Consider the following 24,365-nt stretch of genomic DNA (forward strand, 5'->3'; position numbering starts at 1 on the left):
TGATGTTTCTAGCATTCTCATGTGGTTTTTACAATAAATCAGAATAAAAAGAATCCAATGGAAAACTTGACACACATTTAAATTTGAAATTGAATGAACAGGTATTTTAAGTATTAAACCCATTCCATTTAGGTTTCATTTCTTTTCAGAACTTTTACCTCGTATTTTTGTAACTTGAATTTAAAAAGAATGACCTGTTTTACATTTCCCCTTAAGGGGGGGGGAAAAAAGGATCTGCTACACTAAACAGCTCTGTGATCATCGGGTGAAAGGAATGTACGGCGGACATTCCGCAACGTGAACAAAACAGCACGTTGACAGAGAACGAGGTTAAGGGCAATTCCTCTACCAAACACTGAGCTCAACTGTGTATAACAGACTTTGTAAGAGACGGTAATTCTACCATGTTGAAATACGGCAGAACTAGTATCTAGCTGCGATGTGTATGTTGAATACCGAGTATCAGTAAGCTCTGAAGTGTTCATGGACCACAAGCAAGGGGAACTGAAATGAATACCTGTTAGGGTTACGACGGCGCTCCGGTTCTCAACTGTCTAAGTGAAAGGAAGAAAACAGACTCCGGCGTGTCTCACTGCTCTAATACATAAATGAGCCTGACCAGATATTTATAGAAAAAAAAATTTTGTTTCCACTGTCCAACTTTTCTATAAATATATAGACTTTCAATTAGCAGACACCTCACCAGAATGACCCCCCGAAAAAAACCCAATCAACAAAACTATAAAACAGACCGTGGTAAAGCCAAGTAAAGCGTAATGTGATCAGCTTGCGTCAGTGTTGGTTATGCTGTCCCCTTGCAAAATGACAGGCGAAATCATACTTGTTTTTACACTTGCAACCACAGATGTTGCACTGAAAAGGGTTTTCATACCCATGACATCCCATGTGAATAGTGTAAAGGATATTGTCGGCGAAGTACATATCACAGTGCTGGCAGTGGTGCAGAAGCTGCGGGTCCTGGACCGGCAGGGGCGGAGCTGGAGTGCTCGGCTGGCTGTTTCCTATGCTGGGAGTACTCGTGTGGGCACTTGGTTCGCTGCTCGGACCCGCCACTGGGCTGTAGTTCCTCTGACTATGTGACGGCCGGGGGTCAGGGCTTGTGGGAGAGGAGCTCTGAGGGATACTTGCTGACACGGCAGCAACCACTGCCTGGGCAGAGGGCTGCTGCATCAGGAAAGGCTTCTCGTCGGGGCAGGGAACTACATCAGGAGACGCAGGGTTTTGGTTTTCCGGTGGCAAACTAGACAACTGTCCTGCCAGAGTTGAGAGCTGATTTAAAGGGTTGTCAACCATGAGTTCTTGGGGGTCCCTTGGTAGGCCACCAGCTGATGTGGTTTTTGCCATACTTTCATAGGAGTCTGTCTGGATATTTGGGATTTCGTGGGTAAAATCGTTAAGGTAGTCTGGCTTCTGAACCACCATGGAAGGCGGACTTAAGTTGATTAATGCTCTTCTGCTATAGCCCAGATTGCTTGTTTTCTTCTGTAAAACTCCCCACATTTTCTTGCTGCTCAAGGAAGACCTGGTACCTTTAATGGGTACCATTTTATGCTTGCGCCTTCGATGATGGGACAGGTTACTTCGATCACTGCAGCGGAAGGAACATAATTCACATTTGTACGGTTTTTCTCCTGTATGGGAACGCATGTGGGCTTCCAGATGACGCTCATAAGCAGATGCGAATGGACATAAGTGACATCTATGAGGTTTCTCACCTGTTTAAAAAGAAAAATGGGGGAGGAACTGCAAGAGTAGCTCAGGCATGGAAAGCTTCACGTGCTGTCCATTGATAAGGAGAAACCTGCTGACTTAAAGCTTAGCGTATCAGCAACAATTTGAGATCTATAGATATGTTCTCTTAGTCAATACAGTGCAAAAATTGTTATGGTTTCAACTGGCATCTGGGGAAAGAAGAGCAAAACTGACAGTAATAGTCCCTCCATGAGAATGACTTTATCAAAGTACGTATCAGTTGCATGTTTACGGACACGGCTATACACGAACACTTCTTCGTACATATCCACACCAATACCCCTTCCTCCGGAAAAAATACAAAAAACCTTTTCTACAAAGTCCTTCTATTAAACAGAAAGCTCAAAATGGAAATAAGCTTCCCAGTCCAAGTATGAATTATGCTAAGTGTCCCTTCAAAATGGCCACTGCTTCACCTCTAACTTCCTCCTCTCCTCTTCAGTTGCCGAAAGGGACAACTGTGGGTCAGTGCCGTTAGCTGAAAATGGCGCAAATATATAAAATAAATATCTGGAATAGGAGATTTGGTCATTAATGTAACAAATAAGTACTGAGTCCTTACTATGCTCTGTTAGGCACTGTGGGCACAAACGTGGCCCTGACATGAGCCTTGTCCTCAGACACAGCATGCGACCCCATGTGGCACAAGGGTGGGACACCTGCCCAGGTCTTGCGCCAGGGCAGGGCAGTAAGGAGGGCTTCTCAGAAGGTGGCAGGGCAAAGGAGCCCGGAGCATTAGCAATGTAGTCTGCAACTGTATAAAGGCCTTGTCCCTGGCCGGCAATGGAAACATACTCAGTAAGCGTAAAGATAAAAACATTTTATCACCTCACTCTATCTTCAGCAATAACCTGCCCAGCCTAAGAAGCAGACAGATGCTGAGAGTCAAGAATCAAGATGCTGTGAATCAAGAAGAAAGATGGCTAAAGAAAGGGAGGCTCTTCCCCTCACTTCCCATTTCTATGTTGTTATGGCATTGCTTGGAGAAAATGGGAGTAACTTCCTCATTTGTTCATACCTTAAACCGATCTTCAATTTTAAACGATCAGAACTACTTATACGTCAAATCAACTTGCCTCCCCTGACCCCTCTCCTGCCCCCAAAGAAGCGCTTTCCCCATGCACCGGACGTTACCCGTGTGGATTCTGATGTGCTCGATGAGCCGGGCCGTTCCTTTGCTGGCGTAGCTGCAGTACCGACACTTGAGCTTCCCGTCAAAGGTCCTTTCGAACCCGTCTACTAACATTCCCGAGTTTTCATCCAGCGGAACTTCAACGGACGGGGGGCCAAGTCCATTTTGATCACCATCTGTTCCAGCTATAAACAGAGTGTAGCAAAAGAAATTATGCATCTCAGAATCAACTCAGTTTAGCATTTTAGTCTTGAGTGGTAGAAAATCTTTCATAAACTGATAGTTTATTTAGCACAAAAGCTAAACTCAGAAAATACAGACTTTCCAAACAGAGGTCAGTTTCATACAAAAGTAGTAGTATATTCTGTTGAGAACCTTTCATAGGGGGACCTCGAATTACTTACACATAAATTTTATCAGTCTTCAGCATGCTTTTGAAGAAGAGAATAGGGTATTATCCTTATGTGACAGGTCTGGAGAACCAAGTGGAGTAAACAGTAATGGCAAAGCTATACATGTTTAAGATTCTAGCCTGTTCTACAAGGATTAGAATTGGCAGTCACGATGATTTCCCCAAATCCTAACTCAGTTTACTGTTGTCTAAAGCAATTAATGTTGAGTTTTGCCCTGTTTCATTTGGTTTATACATGTGCTAGATACTGGGATGCATTTAGGATCTTAAAATTTTAACTAGGCACATGAAGGGAGATACTGTATCTGATAGCCCGGAATGTTAGAACAGTAAGAATTTGAAAGCTAGCCCTTTACTTTTAATTTAACCCAACTACTTTTTTGTATCTATAAAGAAACTGAAGGGGCAAAGTGCTCGTATCAGGAAATCCAGCAAGCAGTGGGGACTACAACCCTGGTCTGTTGAATCCCGGCCCAGGAACCTGTACATTAGAGTGTCGGAAGGGACATTTTTATTCCTAGAACTTCTTGGGGGAAACACTTATACTCCATCCACAGGAAACAGCAGTACTGGTATGAACAAGTCAAGGCCCCTCTTCCACTGCCTGCCCCGCCCCCCCTTCACCAGGAGAAGAGAAGTGATTTTGCTGGTTGGTGCAAATCCAATATCCAAGGGGGCCACTGCACTGGAGGGACAAGGCTCAGTGTCCCCATCTTCGATTTCTCTCCCAAGCCAGTGCCTCTCGAAATTCAATGTGTATATTAATCATGTGGGGAGCTTACTAAAACAGATTCTGATTCAGCAGATCTGCAGTGGGGTCTGACAATTTATACTTCTAACGAGCTCCCAGGTGATGCCTAGTCTCTGCTGCTAGTCCCTGGACAACAAGGCCACAGACTGTCTACGTCAGGGGGCAGCAAACTCTTCCCATGAGGATAAGATACTAAATACCTTAGGCTTTGTGGGGGCATCTGTTCTCTACGAGATCTACTCAGCTCCGCTGTTTTACCACAAAAACAGCTCTAGAAAATATGCAAACAAGCAAGTGTGGTTCTGTTTTAATAAAACTTTATGGATGCTGAAGTCTGAATTTCATACAACTTGCATATATTATAGTATTCTTTTGATTTTTCTTTTTTCCCCAACCATTTTTAAATGTAGAAATCACTCTTAGTCTGCAGGTCATACAGGAACAATTCGCAGTCCAGATGGGGCCCACAGGCTGTAGTTTGTTGACCCCTGAGCTACCTTCAGGAAGAGAGTCCAGGCTGTGTGGTAAGCAAACCACACTAAAGTCTATCTGGAGCAGGCTCAAGTGCGTCGCCGCTTTCTCTGTGCGGGTTCTCTGTCTAGAGAAGTAAACATGGTCAGCCCTTTCTTCATTTAAAGAGAGAAGAGAAAGAAACCCCTATTGTGTCTCTGGACGAATCCAGATTTCCCACTGGCCAAATCCTTTGTGTAGTGAAGCTAATGCTCCACCCCCTTTGGGTTCCTTGTGTCTACTGTTAGCTAATAGAACTTAGAAGATGGGGAGGATATTTAGAATTCCTAACCTCCCAGCAAGACCGTAATGCCTCTCTAGACCATGTTAGGCCCGGGGGAAGTTTCATTCTCCCTCAACAAAAATCTGACACGTTTATAAAGGAAAACAAATTGCCCTGTGTCTAAGTAAAAATGGAAGGACACACATTAGCGAATAGTGGTCTTCACCATATGGATAACTACATACGAGTATTAATATATTTATGAAAAATGAATTATTTAATAGTATTAAGATGAGTCTACCTCCCTGAAGAGCCTCTGCTTCTTTGTCCCCACTAACTGAGCCAGAAATCATGTTCACATGATGAGTCTGCTGAGTCAGATATTCCTGGAAATCTTTCACGAAGTCCAAAGGCTCTGGTTTCTTTTCACCCATCTTTGCCTTATCCTTTTCTTCTTTTTTCTTTCGAAGTTTACAATTTGTTATGCCTAGGGGGAAAAAACTGAAATAATTTCACACTATTTAGGGAGACCGAGTATGTATCAAAACAACAGTGACAAAAATTAATATGTGCAAGGTATACAAAACAACACAGAATACAGTACCCGCCATTAAATATCTTATTTTCTTGGTGAACTAGAGAACACAAAGAGAAAATTGTGAAAATTTACTGTATTTAATATTTAAATAAACTGGGACCAAATTCAGTCTTAAGTGGATGGAAAAAAATTACAAAGGCTGAAAAAAAGAGAAAATAAGTCCACATGAAAGAAACAGGCACAACAGCAGGGATTATCAATGAAGGAGACAATTTAAAAAAAAGTGGCTCGATCGAGACCAGTGAATTTTCTAGATGGACATGTTACATATCTCCGTTGTCCAATAGAGTTCTGCTTGCCACACACAGCAATAAGCACTTCAAATGTGGCTAATACAAACGATGTGAGTTTTTTATTTTCTTTAATTAATTTAAATGGAAATAGCTACATATGGCTAGTGACTATCATTTCAAACAGCGAAGACTCTCAAATCATAGGGTTCACATGAATGCTCTAGAAATAGGTGCACTAGAACAGGGGCTGGCAACCCTCTTCTGTAAAAAAGGCCAGACAGAAGTCTATTAGGTTTTGCCCATTATGAGGTCTCTGTCGCAACTACTGAACTGTCATTACAGCTAAATGCAGCCACAAATCACGTGTGAACAAATTGAGTATGGCTATGTTCCAAAATAAAGCTTTATAGAAGCAGGCCTGGAACCAGGATAAGGCTATAGGCCATAGTTTCCTGACCTCTGCCTTGGAAATCCGAACCACTGTCTCTACCACCATGCATCATCTTATTCATTCTGAGAATGAGGGGAAAAATTAAGAAAGAAAACAAAAAAATAAATCGCTGAACACTACATCAAAAACATGCTATGCTATATGCTGGCTAACTGAACATAAAAAAAAACAAATAATTTTAAAAAGAAAATTTTAAAAAAACACACAAATTTTAAACTTTGTATGCACCCCTATGATTATTGCAAAAAAAAAAAAAAAAAAAAACAAACAAACAGAAATTTCTGATCCTCATGTAGAGGGAAATCTCCCATGAGATTTTGTAACCACAAACTAAACTGGACTTCACCTAAGTTTATGGCCCAAATTCAGAAATCAAATAACCAAAAGTTTCCTAGTAAGAACAAGATAAGAAAATCTAACACCTCGGAGACAATCTGCCTTTATCTGCCAATAAAAATTTCTATCCAATGTGTAAGATCTTAAGTATGTCTTCTGCTCACTTTTTCCCCTAAACTCCAACTATTTAATAAGTAATTTCTACCTTAAAAAGTCCTTATCTTTAAAAGCCAGTAAAATGGAATTTAAGCTAGGATTAGTTACTTCTCAACTTAACTTCTTCTCAGAGCACAGCATACACACAGAAGAGCACATAAAGCTCAACGAGTCATCACAAAGTGAACACATCCGTGAAGTCTGACCCACGTCAGGAACCAGAAGGCCACCAGCGTCCCACGGTGGACCCTTCCAGTACTGGGTGCCCCAGAGCCCAGCAAGGACTCCGCCACCCTGACTTCTGAAACCGCTATGTCACAGGGCTTGCATATATTCAGCTTTGGACAATACAAAATGGCTTTTCAAAGTGCTTGTGCCAATTTACACTCCCACCAGCACTGAAGAGGAACTCTGTGCTTCCATATCCTCCCCAACATGCAGGGATTTTTTCCTTTTTCATTTCAGCCATTCCAGTGAGCTCGTGGTGGTATCACATTGGTTTTCACTTCTAGTCCTTGATAACTAATGAAACTGTATACTTTTATGTAAATTAGCCACAGAGATAGCCGCTATTTTCGTACCCAATGAAATATCTGTTCAAGTCTTTTGCTCATTTTTTTATTAGGTTTTCTGTCCTTTTCTAGTTAATATGTAAGAGTTCTTTATAATATTCTGGATATGAGCTCTTTATTGGATACGTACATTTTCAGCGGCTTCTCTCACTCTGGAAGTTGTTAACATAGTCCAATTTACCCATGTCTTTCCTTTACATTTAGGGTTGTATCCTTGCCAACATCTTCCCTGAAGATGTTCTGCAATTTCTCCTAAAAGCTTTACTACTTTTTTTTTTTTTTTACCTTTCATATTTTTATCTGGAATTGAGCTTTGTGTATGTATACTGTGAGGTAAGAGTTGAAATATACTTTTTTCCAAAGAGAGAACCAACTGTCTGGCAACATGCATTTCATAGACCAGCCTTTCTCCACTAGACTCTGTTACCACCCTTCTAAATCAGGTGATTGTATTATGTGACCCTATTTCTGGATGCTCTTTTCTGTTTCACTGGTCTATTTTTGTCTGTCTTCACACCAATAGCACCCAGTCCTAATAATAAAAATCTTAATGTCTCAGTCATTTAAGTCCACCAGTTAAGCTTTTCTTCTTTGAGACTGTCTGGACCACTCAGAGTAGTTTTCAGCCTGTTTTCCAAAGAAAGAACTGTGGAGTTGAGAAATGAGAGGGCTTCAGTGACAGCACGTTTCCCAACTGACCGTAGCTTGACTGATGTTTTAAGACCCAAACTTCTGTTTTTAACTAACTTAACTAGCACTCCACTTAATACAGACTAAGCCTTGACTGTGATATGGTGAGTGCTGTTCCTCCTAGACAGAGGCGTACTGTACAACAGTGCAGTGATATTTCAGGAACTAATGAAGGACACGGGGCTGTCTTTGGTTTCCCTTGTTTACTGGCCCCAGAATGATTTATTTAATTTCCGTATTTCTTGTCTTCCTCTCTCCTCACAGTTAACTTGTTCTTTATTTTGAACATACGTACCCAAATAAGAACATGTAGGTGACAAAATTATCATTGTTCTTAATGCAACATTTGTGAAAAGTTCTTTTCCACCCTTCTGAGAAGATGTCTAGGGGGGTATTATTATTATCACTACCACTTTTCAGTTTTCAGTTGGATGAACAGAGTATTACAGTATTGGGCCAAACTTACTAGCTTGACGACTCTGAACAGAAACTTCTCTCAGCTATAGTTTCTTATTTTGTAAACCAGAAGAATATCATCACTGGCAGTGCTGCTGTAAGTTTTACAAGTATCTATATATAAAGTATCCCCCAACACCTGTAGCATGTTCTCAGCTATTTTTGCAGCAAAAAATGGTTATACCTCAGGTCAAAACATTCCTCTGTCCCAGATTCAGTATTTTTCCCTTTTTCTATCAATCACTTCATCAACTGAGCATCCTTAGCTCTCTTTTAAATCCATTCTTCAGTTACAATGAAATGAACATGGTCTACCTTCGTCTCAGTAACCCATAGAGTCCAAATTAAAATCGCCCAAACTCATACCTTACTGTACTCTTTTAGGCTCTCTCTTTAAATCACTTGCTTTGGTCTGGCTCAACTTTCTTAATTTTAAGGATTACTGTTGGTTTCTGAACAAATTTGTTTCAGTTGCTTTTTCTCATCTTACCAGGCTTATCTGAACTGGTTCTCTCCGCTTCCTAATCAGTGTATTACTATTTGTTCTATGACTACTGTTGATTCTATTCATTTGTCCTTTAAAATTTGCCCTCTGGGGCACCTGGTTGGCTCAGTTGTTAAGCCTCTGCCTTCCACTCAGGTCATGATCCCAGGGACCTGGGATCCGGCCCACATTAGGCTCCCTGTGGGAGCCTGCTTCTCCTTCTCCCACTCCCTCTCTCTACCACACTCCCCCTGCTTATATTCCCCCTCTCGCTGTCTCTCTCTCTCTGTGTCAAATAAATAAATAAAATCTTTTAAAAAAAAATTTGCCCTCTGATTGGGGGAAAAGTGAGCCAGTCAGATTATGAAGAATGAGATCAACAATAATCTCTGGTAACACTGTATCTCAATAAAAGGAAAAGGAAAGGACAACAAAACACACACAAGTGGAAAACAATGTAAAAATATACATTAAAAGGTAAGAAATAGGGATGCCTGGGTTGCTCAGTTGGTTAAGCGGCTGCCTTTGGCTCAGGTCATGATCCCAGGGTTCCGGGACTGAGTCCTGCATGGGGCTCCTTGCTCACAAGGAGCATCCTTCTGCCTCTGCCTGGCGCTCCCCCTGCTTGTTCTCTCTCTCTCCCTCTGATGAATAAATAAATAAAATCTTTTTAAAAAAATAAAATCAAGTAAATGAGAATTCTTTAAAAAAAAGAAAAAGGTAAGATATATAGCAGAGTTCTAAAATGGGTTTCAAAAACACAGAAATGTAAACAAAGAGAAATGTTTTTTTTAAAAAACAGCAATCAAGAAATTTCCAAAATTAAAGATCCCTTTCAGATGGAAAAAGATCACAGAGTGCAAAACAGTATATGATACTAAAACAACACTTAGACACATTTGAAATTTTTAAACCTCAAAGAAGACGAAGAGAATATAAAACTTCCTAGAGAAAAAAAGACAGTCCACCCACTTAAGAAAAACCATCAGATTGACATCTGAGTACCAAAGACAACACTAGGGGCAAGAAAATTACAGTAATCATTTATTCAAATTTGGAACATTTAAATTTCCTCAAGCTGATAAAGGATATCTTCCAAAAACCTACACCAATTAACGGAGAAAATTTAGTTGCATTCCCTTTAGAATCAAGGATAAGACCATGATGATTACTATTTCTACTGCTACTCAATATAGTACTAGAGGAAGAGGCCCCCACAATAAAAGGAAAAAAGAAATGAAAAGTATGAGGACCAGTAAGGCCCTATAGATTGTCTGTGTCCTAACTATAAAAGTTATAATTAAGAAAGAAATGCTGATATTTGAGATGTTTCCACTGGAAAATATCTGCATATATTTTGATAGGCTTCAATAAGCAAGATAAATCCTACCAATTTCTGATTAGAAAGCCTAACACTGCTACAGGAGAACATGTGACAGTGCAGAAAAAATGCATGAGATTGCCAGTAAGCAAGCAGAAGAAAATGGTATTTTTATACATGCATCTCAAGTTTTAAGAACACAAATGAGCCTAATTACAGAGGATGGCTGGCATATTTTGACAGTCTTGGCTATTATCACATTGTCACATTATAAATTTCACTGCATTCTCTGCCATAAATTGTGTGCTGATTTCAATCATAATGCATGATGGACTTAAAAAAAAAAAAAACAACAAAGAATGCCAATGAAAAAAGGAAGATTACATTGTAAATACGAAAAAAAATCTCTTCTTAAAGAGTTTTAAAAATACTGATACGGTTTCCAACCTCAGACATTCTGCAATGACTTAAAAATTAAGTGTCACTCTGTCCATCAGCATTTTTTGTGTTCATTTGACCTTTTCACATCTCTCTCTCTCACACACACACACCCCCGCACCCCCCCCCACCCCCACCACGACAGGCCTTTGCCTGAACGTGCATGGAGCCTTTGGTTCAAAAATCCTGCTTTGTTCATCTCAAGTCACTATTTCTAAGCGACAGTAAACAGGAAAAGAGCAATAACTGTGAAACTACAGAAGACTTCCTAGTATCAAAAGAAAATAAAGGTTTTATATCCAAGACATCTTCCTGTCTTTTAATAATCATCAGTCTCTGACTGAAAGTTTAATCTAAGAACTCCACAAATTAACTGAAATCCAAAAATGCCCCCAAGACACGGATAAATATAAAAACCTTTGCAAACATACCATAAAAATCTACTTTAGGACATCAGCAAACTGTTTTTACTGAAGGGATCTTTTCCACGAGCCATGAATTCAACATCTTGGAGCCAAAAGATAACTTACACGAATTTTAATATGTAAGATCATGTCTTCAGAAAAAAGAACATATCTGAGTTCTCCAATATTTATTACAGATTTGGGTGGTGTATTCCTAGCCTGATCTACTCTTTCCACTAACTGATATCGAATTACAACCAGAGAAGAATTATTCCCATACTGTATGATTATCATTCCTTATGATATGGCAAACTGCTTGAGTCCTCCCTGTGACTACTCCCAGCGCGGTCTAGTATGGGATTCCGCGAGATACAGGTACTGTGTGTATAAACTGGGTAGAATGTACCTGAACTACTTCCATGCCAACAGCTTCTCCCAAATTATCTATTCAAGGCTCAAAAATAAGGTTCTTACAAAACAACCAAGTGCTACACACACTAGTGAAGGAAAGAAATATTTAAGAAAATGAAGAACATGAAAACCTCTTCACCTTTAAACCACTCACTTAAAACTATTCTCTGACTTTCCTTGGTTTCTGATAAAGGATTTATTTGCATGAAGTCTTCTGATATTAGTTCTTCAGTCTCACATTATAAATAGGAAGTTATTGACACACATACACACACACCCTCTCAACCAAGAACAAAACAGGCATCATGATGTGAATTAGAAGACAGCCAAAACTACAAAAGAGCAGTGACATAAGAACCATAAGAATCTCTCTAACCTACCTTCTTCCCAAAGTCTATCCTTTTCAAAAGCTACGGGAGAATTTTGAGAACAACACGATTAGGGAATAGAACGATCTATTTTATTCACCTACCATTTGGGGGTTACTAACCATAAGGTAGAATACTTAGCAACTAACTTACTGATACAATAGCTTAATTTGGTAGTTAGGTAGCCCTTCATAAATAAAGCGACTACAGCTCAATAGATATGCTTATTTTTATAGCCCAATAATTATAGCCACTGAAAGATTTACTCTGCATAGAATACACATCAATGAAGAAGCCTGACAAATGAGGACTGATTAGTGTAGAGAGTTAACACAGACCTTCAAAGACAATTAAAACACATTTCCTGATTATAGAACTGTCCAAAAAAAAAAAAAATTCCTTGAATGCAAAAAGGAACATTATGAAGCTTTGAGAAATCAAAAAACGTAACATAGAAGTAAAACATATAGTCAGGAGATATCCAAAACAGGAGCTACACACTCTAACCTTTTCACCCCAAATCAGTTCCTCCTTTTTCTTGCCACTCCAACATTGATGAAATGTAGAGTAATCGAAATTTACTCTGGAAACACACCAAGGGACTCCAAAAGGCCATGGAGGGAATTTCAACTAAAATTGAAAAGCCATACAGAGGTCTGCAAAGAAAAGCACACCACAAATCAAAACCTTTATGAGAAAGATAATTAGCATCTACAGGTTTAATAAGAAAATAACTTCTGCCAATTTTACATTACCAGAAAAGAAAACTAATCTAACAGATAATCAAAGAACAAAGCAACAGGTTCATGTCAACAAAAGCTCCAAAGAATCACCAAAGAAAAACATGCACTATTATGACTCCCCACCGCCTCCGTGGATTTCTAAAGATTTCATATTTGGCAAACTCTTAATGTCTTTCTTAAATTTATTAATTTCATTTGTGCACAGTATTGTACACTTAAAGGGTCAGGGTTAGTACTGCTGAACCATGACAGTTGCATAAAAATGCACTAGCCTTGTAGGAAAACATTCAGGGGAAAGGGTTAAAAAGAAAACCTCCAGGCACCACCAGCAAGGGAACATTTGATTCTCATCCTTATGCTCTCTATCACAACCTCAAACTAAGGGTTTTCTGGGAAACAGTTTGAACCCCGAGGGGCAAAAAAATACCAAACATCTCAATTCCGTAATGATTTCCCAATGATAAACTATATCTGTGAAGGCACCTCATCAATTAAAATTAAATGGAATTTTAATACCATTAATCCAGACCAGACGTTTAAAATTTTGTTTTAAATAAGTTTTGTTTCTTCTAACCCGAATTTCCTTAGGTCTCACAATTTAAAGTGCCTTTATTTCTTCTCCCACTTGTCACTCCTCATTAGGGTTCTGAACAGCACATTAAGGGGACACTAAACGGGCCACGTGGTTGGTAGTGGTAGCTGGAACCGGTTTAACTTCGACTCAAATTCAGTTAGAGGAACATTTCAGAGATGCACGGCTTGGCTACCCGCACTACAGTTTACTGACAGACTTAAACCTGTATGAACCTGAATAGGTCTTTGGTGCAAAGCCCTCTGCAAACCTCACATCTCCGCAGAACTAGAGGGCACAAACAGAAGAAACTAACCCAAGCTGGACCATTAGATAACAGACAGAGGTTTTAAAAGTCCTCCCAAGGAGCAACCCAGGACTGGCGTCTGGGCAGCATCCTCATCAGAACTCAGAGCACCCAGGAGACCCGCGCCTCCGCTAAGCCCCAGGATGTGGGACCCGGTTAAGCGCAAACCTCGGGGAGACCCCCACACGACCACCTGTCAGAGCGAGAAGCAGGTCCCTACCCAGGAGTCTCCAGCCCCTGCCCACAGGAGCCGCTCCCTCGGGGCTCCCGGAACCGAAGGACCACACATTCCGCACTCAGGCCAGGAACGTCCCGGGTCGTGACCCTGCCGACCGACCGACCACGCCCAACCCTCCGCTGAGAGTGACTCCCGGGTGGGGTCAGCCGGCCCGCCGCGAACCCGGCTCTCGCCTGCAGCTGCTCCTTCTTAACCGTCCTGCTCAGCTGTGTCGCCGCCGGCCGAGCCGGAAGCCTGCTACTTACCACCTGACCACCGCACCGAGTGACTCCCACTGCCTTGTTTAACGCCTCTGCCGTCGCCACCGCCGCCGTCGCCGCCGCTGTCTTCGTCACCGTCGCAGCCGCTGCCGCCGCCATGTTTGTTGTGTCTCCGATTCTCTTCCCGCCCCACTGCCCTGTCCAAGTCTCGCGTGAGCAGTACGCCGGGCAAAGGCGAAGAGGGGGCCTGTATGTCTCTCTTGGGGTTCCGTAGGCGTGAGGGGGCGGGGCCAGAGAGGGGTGCTAGGGGCGGGGCGGAGGCGAGGCCCTGGCTCCGCCCCAAAGCGTTGACTCTGGCCCGGGAGGCACCGAGCCCCGACTTGCTGGGCTTGGCACGGCTACTTGGTCTGCAGCACCCATGGAGCGAGCGGCGGCTCGGCTGCTGAGTGGCAGCGCGCTGGTGAGTGCGCTGGCGCCGGGCGTTCTAGCAGTCGGGGACGACCTTGGCACTGGCGGCGGGGGCTTCTCATATAACGGGACCCGGGAGCCCGCTGCACGTCCCGAGTCGGAGCCTCCTCTCCGCCCGATCGGTTTCAGACCCTTCACCCGGGGCTGACCGCAACTCCGATCTCCCTCCAGGCCTCTGGCGGAGCCGGCCTCCGCTTCTCTTAGGAGGGATGACAGTAGCAGCTGGGGCTGAGAAAGGCGCTGGGAGCTATTCTAGAAGCTTCTTTGCGGGAGCACGCACCATGAGTGGAATCGGAGCCACTGTTGCCAGACACCCTTTGCAAGCCACTGGGCCCTGGGAGCCTCGGAGTTTAGGATCTTTAGGGGCATTTTGCAGAGATGTTACCTCTCTGATGCCACGTTTCCCCAATTATTACATTTCACCCGCACTCCCAATTTTAACTGAAAAGGTGGTTAAAATACAGTCACAGTCTCGTTCTGAGCAGAGCGTTTCCCTGTCTTGTGCGGCCCATCTCCAACGTTAGGAAGAGACCTCGGAGTTGGTCAGACTTACTGCCAAGTTAAAGAATTCCCTTTGCCCTTTATCTCATGACTGGAGCCCCAGTATCTCCCATGGGTGAGCTCTGCGCGGTTCAGGGGTGCCCATTCCCGCCCCGCTACCTTGAACTTGAGCTGAAACCTGCTTCCCAGGATTATCATTCCACCTGTTGTACGGAATTCTGCTCTGGGGACTGGCCCAAACTGTAGATTCTTTGGTACTTCGTCAGGGTTTTCTCATCACATTAAGCATTCCCACTATCCAGCTTTTCGTCCTAGGGCATGCTTTCCAGAAAACCCCCACACATTTGGATATGCGGCACTTCTCTTGTCAGCTTGCTTCTGCTTCGTTGGAAACGTTTCCATTCTTCGCATTTGCTTTAAAGGCTTTTCAGAGTGCTCCTTCAGTGAGTGTTATGCCCAGAGGCAGGACTCTTGTTTGTTTAATTAGGGGTGGTTAATGTTATTTGATTGTTTTACAGGCTTGAGGTATTGAGAAAATTGCTAACGTCATATTGGGATATTGCTGCAAAGAAATAAGCCTTTATGACACTATCAGTACTATTTTATACTTGTTGTTTTAACAGTTTAGCAAAGAAAATTCCCAGGACTTCGCAATTTGACTCTCCTTTTAGAGTCAGCCTTCGTTGACCACATACTGTGTGGCAGGCTTGTTCTTGGTTCTACCTGTGTTGTCTCATTTAATTCTTTTTTTTCCTCAAGATTTTATTTATTTATTAGAGAGTGAGTGAAAGCACAAGCTGGGCTGGGGGAAAGGGGGAAGGGAGCTCAGCAGGCTTAGCAGGGAGCCTGATGCCTGGCTCAAACCCAGGACCCTGGGATCATGACCTGAGCCAAAGGCAGACTTTTAACCAGCTGGACCACCCCGGCACCCTTGATCTTACTTAATTCTTATGAACCATCCCACACGGTGGTAGTTTAATGTGTTGGCTACAGAGGCTGATGCTGAAAAAGATCAGGTGACTTGCTCAGGGTCACTTAGCTAGAAAGTGGTAAGAGCTGGTGTTCAGATTCCAGTCTGATGCTAAATTTCATGTACTACTGCCTCCCTCCCTTAGAGGTAGTGGAGACCTATTTCGTTTGTATTTGTTTTGGATTTTGTTTGGATTTCTTTGGATTTTGTTTGGATTTGTTTTGGATTTATTGGGGCTTATCGTCTTTCATATTTTTTAAAGCTTATTTACATTAATTAGCTAATGTGATTGATGGGACGGTGACTCTAGCACCGTGGTTAAGAATGTGGTTTTGCAGCCAGAATGCATGGGTTTGAGTACAGGCTGTGTCACTTCGTAGCAGTACCATCTTGGACAGGTTGCCTCTGTGCATCTTAGTTTCTTGATCTATAAAATGGGGGAGAATAATAGCATCTAGCCATAGGGGGATGTGAGGCCTTTAAAATAGTGCCTGGTGTATGGGGCTCCTGGGTGGCTCAGTGGGTTAAAGCCTCTACCTTAGGCTCAGGTCATGATCCCAGGGTCCTGGGATCGAGCCCCACATCCGGCTCCCTGCTCCGTGGGGCGCATGCTTTCTCCTCTCTCTCTGCTTATCTCTCTGCCTACCTGTGATCTCTGTCTGTCAAATAAATAAAATCTTAAAAAAAAAAGAAAGAAAGTGGGGAAGAAACATTGCGTCATCGAGTCTACGGAAGAACTCAGAAGCCATGGTCAATAATACAGCAGCATTAACAAGCAAATCTCCTTACCGCCCCCACTTCCTCTCCTCCCCTTGCTGTAAGGAAGACTAGCCAACTTTGCAAGCCTGCCTCCTCCTACCACAGAGCCTGAAGCAGTAGAAGAAAAATGTGGCCAGCTGATTACATAAAGGGGCCCTATCTGTGTCAGTTACAAGTTCCGTGTTAAATATTGTCCAGTAAACCTGCAAAACTATTTATATACTAAAGTGATCCTTATACCGCAAGGAGCATAAAAACAATACAAAAATCACTGTTTTCATTTTGATTAGGTTAATTAAGCTAAAGCAATAACAAGCAGTAAGCATAATTAAGCACACCGGCATTTAATCTTGCCTTGTATTTATTCATTTTTTTAAAGGTTTTATTTATTTACTGGTCAGGGAGAGAGAGAGCGCGTGTGCATAAGCAGGAGGAGCAGCCGGCAGAGGGAGAAGCAGACTCCCCACTGAGCAGGGAGCCTGATGTGGGGACTCAGTCCCACCTGAGCAGAAGGCAGATGTTTAACTGACTGAGCCGCCCAGGCAACCCCTTTGTACTTACTATGTAAAATCTTGGCAGAAAGGACCTTCCCCTCTTCACTACTACTTCCTGCTGGAATATGTCTTAAATTTACATGTTTTAGAAACAGGTGCAAATTTTAAGAGATGTGATGTTTAGCTTGTTATTCATTCTTCTAAATTGTTGACAAAATTCTCATAAGTCATATGAATTTCTATAATGTAAAGCTATGACATTTGGTTTCTCTACTTTTAAGATTGATTTATTTATTTGACAGAGAGCCTGATGCGGGGCTCCATCCCAGAACCCTGAGATCATGACCTGGGCAGAAGGCAGAGGCTTTAACCCACTGAGCCACCCAGGTGCTCCTGGTTTCTCTAATTTTAAAGCAGTCTGTTTAATTTAATTTGGTGGGGGGGGATAGAATTTTTTAAAACCTTATTTTCAGTAGGTAATCATAAATTCTCATGCAGCTGTCAGGAGCAACACAAAGAGAAGCCTGCATACTCTTCATCCAGTCTGCTGGTAGTATCATCTTACAAAAACTCCAGGACAACTACACAGCCAGGACACTAACATTGAGACCATCCATCAGACTTACTCAGGAACCTGCAGCTTCACCTGTAAATGTATATATTTAGTCCTATGCAGTTTCCCCACATGTGGGTTTATGTATCTACCTTCACAGTCAAGCCAGAGGACGTTCCCAGCCTCACAAAGATCCCTGCGTTCCCCTTGTTTAACTGCATGACATCCTGAGCCTGGTGACCTAGTGCTTCTGTTCTCCATCTGTATAATTGTATCATCTCAAGAATGTCGGATAAATGAGGCACCTGGGTGGCTCAGTGGGTTAAAGCCTCTGCTTTAGGCTCGGGTCATGATCCCAGGGTCCTGGGATTGAGCCTCGCGTCGGGCTCTCTGCTCTGCTGAGAGCCTGCCTCCTCCTCTCTCTCTGCCTGCCTCTCTGCCTACTTGTGATCTCCGTCTGTCAAATAAATAAATAAAATCTTTAAAAAAAATGTTTTTTAGTTACCAGCAGGATCAGAAGGAGAGGGATTTTGGTTGTTGACGGTGAAACGATCCTTTTTTAATGGATTATACATATTTAATTATATTATAAAATAATATTTTATCTTTTCTGGGTCTGTAAAGTTGAATCAGTACTGTGAAAGAGAAAACCGGAGGCCCAAAATGGTGTGGTTTAGGTTAAGGGCTCCAAGGCGGGGGACCAAGAGTTAACCCCTAACTTAATTGTTCCCCCAAGAATGTAACCTTTAATGGGTCAACTTGGAATTTCCTGGTCCAACTAGGAAATGTACTGAGAGACCCCTTCAGCTCCCATTAGGAGGGAGGGCAGCCTTGCCTAAACAGTGCATTCCTTGATAACAAATTACTTTCTTCTTTTTTTTTTTTTTTAAGATTTATTTATTTGACAGATAGAGATTACAAGTAGGCAGAGAGGCAGGCAGAGAGAGAGAGGAGGAAGCAGGCTCCCAGCTAAGCAAAGAGCCCGATGCGGGGCTCGATCCCAGGACCCTGGGATCATGACCTGAGCTGAAGGCAGAGGCTTTAACCCGCTGAGCCACCCAGGCGCCCCACTTTCTTCTTTTTTTTAATGTCTTCTCTGCCTTTGAAAACCTTTGTGCTGTTTAGCTCAGTGGCGCTCCCCTCTGCTTGCTAGATGGGATGCTGCCCAATTCATGACTGTTGGGTAAAGCCAGTTAGATCTTCAAATTTACTTGGTTAAAAACACTTGTTTCTTAATAGTGCAAAAGGACATAAAAATACCATCAAGGACTGTCTACCAAGGGTGAGCACTCTATCTAGCTATAGAATCATTATATGGTGCTCGCTTCGGCAGCACATATAGCTATAGAATCATTATATGATTTTTATGGACTTGGAAATCAAAAAGGACTTGGGGGTGCCTGGCTGGCTCAGTCCCTAGAGCATGCCACTCTTGATCTCAGGATCATGAGTTTTAGCCCCACACTGGGCATAGAGCTTACTCTAAAAAAAAGGGGGAGGCACTTAGGAAAAAAATGAAAATCTATTCATGCAACTGTTGTCATTAGCCAGTATTAAATGCCTATTAGGAAATTAAATGTGTAAAATACAAAAAATAACGAAGGACAGATCCCTTCATTATCTTAGAGTAAGGAATGTCATCCTCATTAAAAGCTGGGTGTCGGGCGCCTGGGTGGCTCAGTGGGTTGGGCCGCTGCCTTCGGCTCGGGTCATGATCTCAGGGTCCTGGGATCGAGTCCCGTGTCGGGCTCTCTGCTCGGCGGGAAGCCTGCTTCCCTTCCTCTCTCTCTGCCTGCCTCTCTGCCTACTTGTGATCTCTCTCTCTCGCTGTCAAATAAATAAACAAATAAAATCTTTAAAAAAAAAAAAAAAAAAAGCTGGGTGTCATCGCCCAAACAAAGAGTAAGAATTCTGACAACAGAAAAATCACAGGCTTCTGCATGACAGCGCAGAGCAAGTATAAGCGAAGTCAGAAGACAAATGGCAAAAAACCGGTTTTAAAAAATTGATTTCCTGCTCCTGGAAATCAGGGAAGAAAAAACAACTGAATAGGAAAATGGGCAAAGGACATGAATAAACCGTACATAGAAAAAGAACTACAAACGGTTCTTAAACATATAAAAAGATGTGCAAACTCATAGGGGAAAGACAAGTATGAGAACACTGCGATACAGTTCTCCTCTGCTGGATGGACGCAGAAGTCCGAAAGTTGAGCAGCGTGCTCTGCTGGCCAGGCCCTGGGGAAGTGGGCACCTTTCACACTTATCAGTGGGAATAAGTGTGGTTTCACTGCTGCCAAGGGCAACCTGGTAAGTTTGTGCTCTCTAAAATAGAATTCCCACTTCCAGTGTGTGCCACAGGTAGAGTGCCCAGGGAGCGAAAGAATACAGGTCAGAGGTCTCTCACGGTAGCAGTTCTTCGAATTCTCAGAAGCTTATTTTCAAATTCGTAATTAGATGCCAGGAAGTCACGTCAATTGGAAGGAGAGATCCACCCACCATCAATCAGATCAGATGGGATCAGCACCCTTCCCCCACCCAGGGTTACCTCTTACCAGCAGTTATCAGAACCAGAAATGAGTCACAGGCTGAAGGAATTAGCCCACCTAGGTGGTACAGAAATTACTCTTTTTTTTTTTAAAGATTTTATTTATTTATTTGACAGAGATCACAAGAAGGCAGAGAGAGAGAGGGAGACGCAGGCTCCCCGCTGAGCAGAGAGCCCTATGCAGGACTTGATCCCAGGACCCTGAGATCATGACCTGAGCTGAAGGCAGAGGCTTAACCCACTGAGCCACCCAGCCGCCCGAGAAATTATTCTGAACTGAAAAGCATCTGAGCAGTCGGCAGCCACAAGGAATGCTATCTAAACTTAAGCTTCTGGAAAACAGATTTCGGATAAAGAAACTGTCTTTTCTCCTGTTAATCTGTTTATTGTCGGTTCGCAGCTGCCCACTCCCACCCACCCCGTCCACCCTTCCTGTAGGTAGAGGAAAAGTTTTCTTTCCAAGAAATGTGCTATGTGTGTATAAATCTGTGGTGTGTAACTATGTGCGTATAGATCTGCAGTGTCCTGTTGCCTTTAGATGTGTGTAATCTTGTTCACAATTGAGACATGCCCGGACACAGTGACACTGAGGTCCCCCTTGTTGCAGCATTATTAGATTATTTATAAAGAAATTCTGGTTGCACCGTTCCCATCCCTGCTCTTTGATTAGTTTTTTTTTTTTGGCCCCCAAAAGCAGTCCTCGTTTAAAAAAGACAAAAGTGCTCTTGTACACAGTGGACTGTTTCACAACTATGAAAAAAAGGGACTGAAAATATTCTCTAGGTCCTAAGGTGGACACATCTCCAGAGTAGGAGGTGGACCACGGGATAGGATACACAGTGTGCTTCCTTTCACAGAGGACAAGGAGGAAAATAAGGAAATGTATTTCTATTTGCTTAGATCTGTGTATAAAGAATGCGACAAAGGTAATAAGCCAATCAAAGTGGTCACCTGCGGGGGAAGCTGAGAAGTGGGCCAGCCGGGGATGGCACAACAGCTTTGGGATTGGCACAGTTTTTTTGAACCTTGTTACTTGTTTAACACAAAGAAATTTTAAAGCCAGACACTTTGGGGGAAGAGTGGGGAGGGGAGGGGAAGGGAGCAGGGAGGCACATTCATGAATCATGACTACAGACAAGGCAATGGTTTAGCTTTTGAAAGTTTGCTGCAAGAGGGGTTGAGTTTTTACGCTCCAAGTCATGCATGTAAGCCAGGTTCCAGCCCAGGCTATGTCTTAGAATCATCCGGGGAAGCTTTTTAGAAATACAGAAACCCAGGCTTCATCTTGAGTCTCTTGAATCAGGGTCTTAGTTGGTAGGACTGTACTCTCTCTTTTTTGCTGGAAGCTGCCCCAAGTGATCGGGGTCTGTAACCAAGAGTGGCTAACGCCTGATTTAAACATACTTGTTTCCAAGACCTTACGAGTTGGTAAACGTTCCCAGAATAAACCATTTTTTAGTTTAATTACGTGTAACTGTATTTGACAGTTAGATTCTTAAGAAATCCATAAAGTTGTTCCACGGTGTGATGCTGAGCACCTTATCTAAAACCTACACCTGGCATTTTAAAGGCGAGCCTACTTCGGAAATCCAGAGCAGACATGGTTTGGGCAATTACACATACTTTTAGAAAGGCAAAACATTAAATATTCTTTTTTTGTTTGTTTGTTTATTTACAGCATAACAGTGTTCATTGTTTTTGCACCACACCCAGTGCTCCATGCAATACATGCCCTCCCTATTACCCACCACCTGGTTCCTCAACCTCCCACCCCCCCCGCCCCTTCAAAACCCTCTGGTTGTTTTTCAGAGTCCATAGTCTCTCATGGTTCATCTCCCCTTCCAGTTTCCCTCAACTCCCTCTCCTCTCCATCTCCCCATGTCCTCCATGTTCTTTGTTATGCTCCACAAATAAGTGAGACCATATGATACTTGACTCTCTCTGCTTGACTTATTTCGCTCAGCATAATCTCTTCCAGTCCGTCCATGTTGCTACAAAAGTTGGGTATTCATCCTTTCTGATGGAGGCATAATACTCCATCGTGTATATGGACCACATCTTCCTTATCCATTCATCCGTTGAAGGGCATCTTGGTTCTTTCCACAGTTTGGCGACCATGGCCATTGCTGCAATAAACATTGGGGTATAGATGGCCCTTCTTTTCACTACATCTGTATCTTTGGGGTAAATACCCAGCAGTGCAATTGCAGGGTCATAGGGAAGCTCTATTCTTAATTTCTTCAGGAATCTCCACACTGTTCTCCAAAGTGGCTGCACTAACTTGCATTCCCACCAACAGTGTAAGAGGGTTCCCCTTTCTCCACATCCTCTCCAACACACGTAGTTTCCTGTCTTGCTAATTTTGGCCATTCTAACTGGTGTCAGGTGGTATCTCAATGTGGTTTTAATTTGAATCTCCCTGATGGCTAGTGATGATGAGCATTTTTTCATGTGTCTGATAGCCATTTGTATGTCTTCGTTGGAGAAGTGTCTGTTCATATCTTCTGCCCATTTTTCGATACGATTATCTGTTTTGTGTGTGTTGAGTTTGAGAAGTTCTTTGTAGATCCTGGATATCAACCTTTTGTCTGTACTGTCATTTGCAAATATCTTCTCCCATTCCGTGGGTTGCCTCTTTGTTTTGTTGACTGTTTCCTTCGCTGTGCAGAAGCTTTTGATCTTGATGAAGTCCCAAAAGTTCATTTTTGCTTTTGTTTCCTTGGCCTTTGGAGACATATCTTGAAAGAAGTTGCTGTGGCTGATACCGAAGAGGTTACTGCCTATGTTCTCCTCTAGGATTCTGATGGATTCCTGTCTCACGTTGAGGTCTTTTATCCATTTCGAGTTTATCTTTGTGTACGGTGTAAGAGAATGGTCGAGTTTCATTCTTCTACATATCGCTGTCCAGTTTTCCCAGCACCATTTATTGAAGAGACTGTCTTTTTTCCATTGAATATTTTTTCCTGTTTTGTCGAAGATTATTTCACCATAGAGTTGAGGGTCCATATCTGGGCTCTCCACTCTATTCCAGTGGTCTATGTGTCTGTTTTTATGCCAGTACCACGCTGTCTTGGTGATCACAGCTTTGTAGTAAAGCTTGAAATCGGGTAACGTGATGCCGCCAGTTTTGTTTTTGTTTTTCAACATTTCCTTAGCAATTCGGGGTCTCTTCTGATTCCATACAAATTTTAGGATTATTTGCCCCAGCTCTTTGAAAAATACCGGTGGAATTTTGATCGCAATGGCATTAAAAGTATAGATTGCTCTAGGCAGTATAGACATTTTAACAATGTTTATTCTTCCGATCCATGAGCATGGAATGGTCTTCCATCTTTTTGTGTCTTCTTCAGTTTCTTTCATGAGTGTTCTGTAGTTCCTCGAGTACAGGTCCTTTACCTCTTTGGTTAGGTTTATTCCCAGGTATCTTATGGTTCTTGGTGCTATAGTAAATGGAATCGATTCTCTAATTTCCATTTCTGTATTTTCATTGTTAGTGTATAAGAAAGCCACTGATTTCTGTACATTGACTTTGTATCCTGCCACGTTACTGAATTGCTGTATGAGTTCTAGAAAACATTAAATATTCTTAGTTCTATCTCTAATATACAAAAAATGCAGGGAACAATATAACTGGCAGCCATCTACCCACAACCTACCTTTGCTACAGTTCTGGGGTGTTTCGTTTTGTTTCGTTCTGTATTTAAGAAGCAAAACACGTGGGATGCTTGGGTGGCTCAGTCGCTTAAGCGTCTGCCTTCGGCTCATGTCATGATGCTGGGGTCCTGGGGTCCAGCCCCGCATCAGGCTCTCTGCTAGGGGAAGAGGCTGCTTCCCCCTCTCCCTCTGCTGCTCCCCCTGCTTGTGCTGTCTGTCAAATAAGTAAATAAAATCGAATGAAGGAGGGAAAGAAGGAAGGAAGGAAAGAAAGAAAACACTTTACACAAACCCCATACTTCCACTCATGCCGTAGAGGGACCATAATCCTGACGAAGGAAGGAAAGAAAGAAGGGAGGGAAGAAGGAGGGAAGGAAAAAAACACTTTACACAAACCCCATACTTCCACTCCTTCCGCAGAGGGAACCATAATCCTGACTCTGATGTGTGTGTTTCTTGCTCATGTTTTTAAACTTTTACTGCATCTCTGTGTCTCCCTAAGAATATATGCATCATTTGGTGTGTTTTTAAAGTATCCATAAATGCTATCATCCCAAACAAATCCTTTTGCAAATTGCTTTGTTAACTCAATATTATATTTTCAAGGTTTCTATGTGTTGATATAGGCAGCTCCCCAGCTC

At 42.6% G+C, this 24,365-nt stretch overlaps 2 protein-coding genes across 10 annotated transcripts in view; one reads left to right on the top strand and one right to left on the bottom strand.

The window, feature by feature from the left end:
* Positions 1-102: 102 nt before the first annotated feature.
* Positions 103-13,947, bottom strand: IKZF5 (IKAROS family zinc finger 5). 8 transcript variants are annotated; one of them, XM_046027727.1, is made up of 5 exons: positions 13,824-13,947; positions 12,227-12,375; positions 5,103-5,288; positions 2,908-3,090; positions 103-1,736 (listed from the first exon to the last, which is right to left on the bottom strand). In XM_046027727.1, exons 3-5 carry the CDS (start codon positions 5,233-5,235, stop codon positions 793-795), a joined length of 1,260 nt encoding a protein of 419 aa, XP_045883683.1. In that variant the 5' UTR covers positions 5,236-5,288; positions 12,227-12,375; positions 13,824-13,947; the 3' UTR covers positions 103-792. The 8 variants fall into 8 exon arrangements, with proteins under 8 accessions (XP_045883683.1, XP_045883681.1, XP_045883684.1 ...); XM_046027725.1 differs by having other exon boundaries at positions 5,103-5,302; XM_046027728.1 differs by lacking the exon at positions 13,824-13,947 and adding an exon at positions 13,561-13,674 and having other exon boundaries at positions 5,103-5,302.
* The window catches only part of ACADSB (acyl-CoA dehydrogenase short/branched chain), a 34,686-nt gene continuing 24,209 nt past the window's right edge, over positions 13,889-24,365 (top strand). Inside the window, exon 1 of one of the 2 annotated variants that reach the window (XM_046027724.1) lies at positions 13,889-14,027. Coding sequence is in view for 1 of the 2 variants with exons in the window: in XM_046027723.1 (XP_045883679.1) it covers positions 14,197-14,238 (42 nt within the window). In the remaining variant the exon portion in view is untranslated. Of the gene's footprint in view, positions 14,028-14,086; positions 14,239-24,365 lie in introns of those variants that run through there. The other variant, XM_046027723.1, reaches the window with a different exon arrangement.

Source organism: Meles meles, chromosome 13 (genome assembly GCF_922984935.1).
Source record: "Meles meles chromosome 13, mMelMel3.1 paternal haplotype, whole genome shotgun sequence".
Lineage (NCBI taxonomy): Eukaryota > Metazoa > Chordata > Mammalia > Carnivora > Mustelidae > Meles > Meles meles.

Coding starts and splice junctions, on each gene's coding strand:
- IKZF5 (XM_046027727.1), bottom strand. CDS start 5,235: ATGGGTGAAAAGAAACCAGAGCCTTTGGACTTCGTGAAAGATTTCCAG. Junction 3,091..5,102: donor AGCAGAGGCTCTTCAGGGAG/GTAGACTCATCT, acceptor CTCTGTTTATAG/CTGGAACAGATGGTGATCAA. Junction 1,737..2,907: donor GCACATCAGAATCCACACGG/GTAACGTCCGGT, acceptor CTTTTTAAACAG/GTGAGAAACCTCATAGATGT.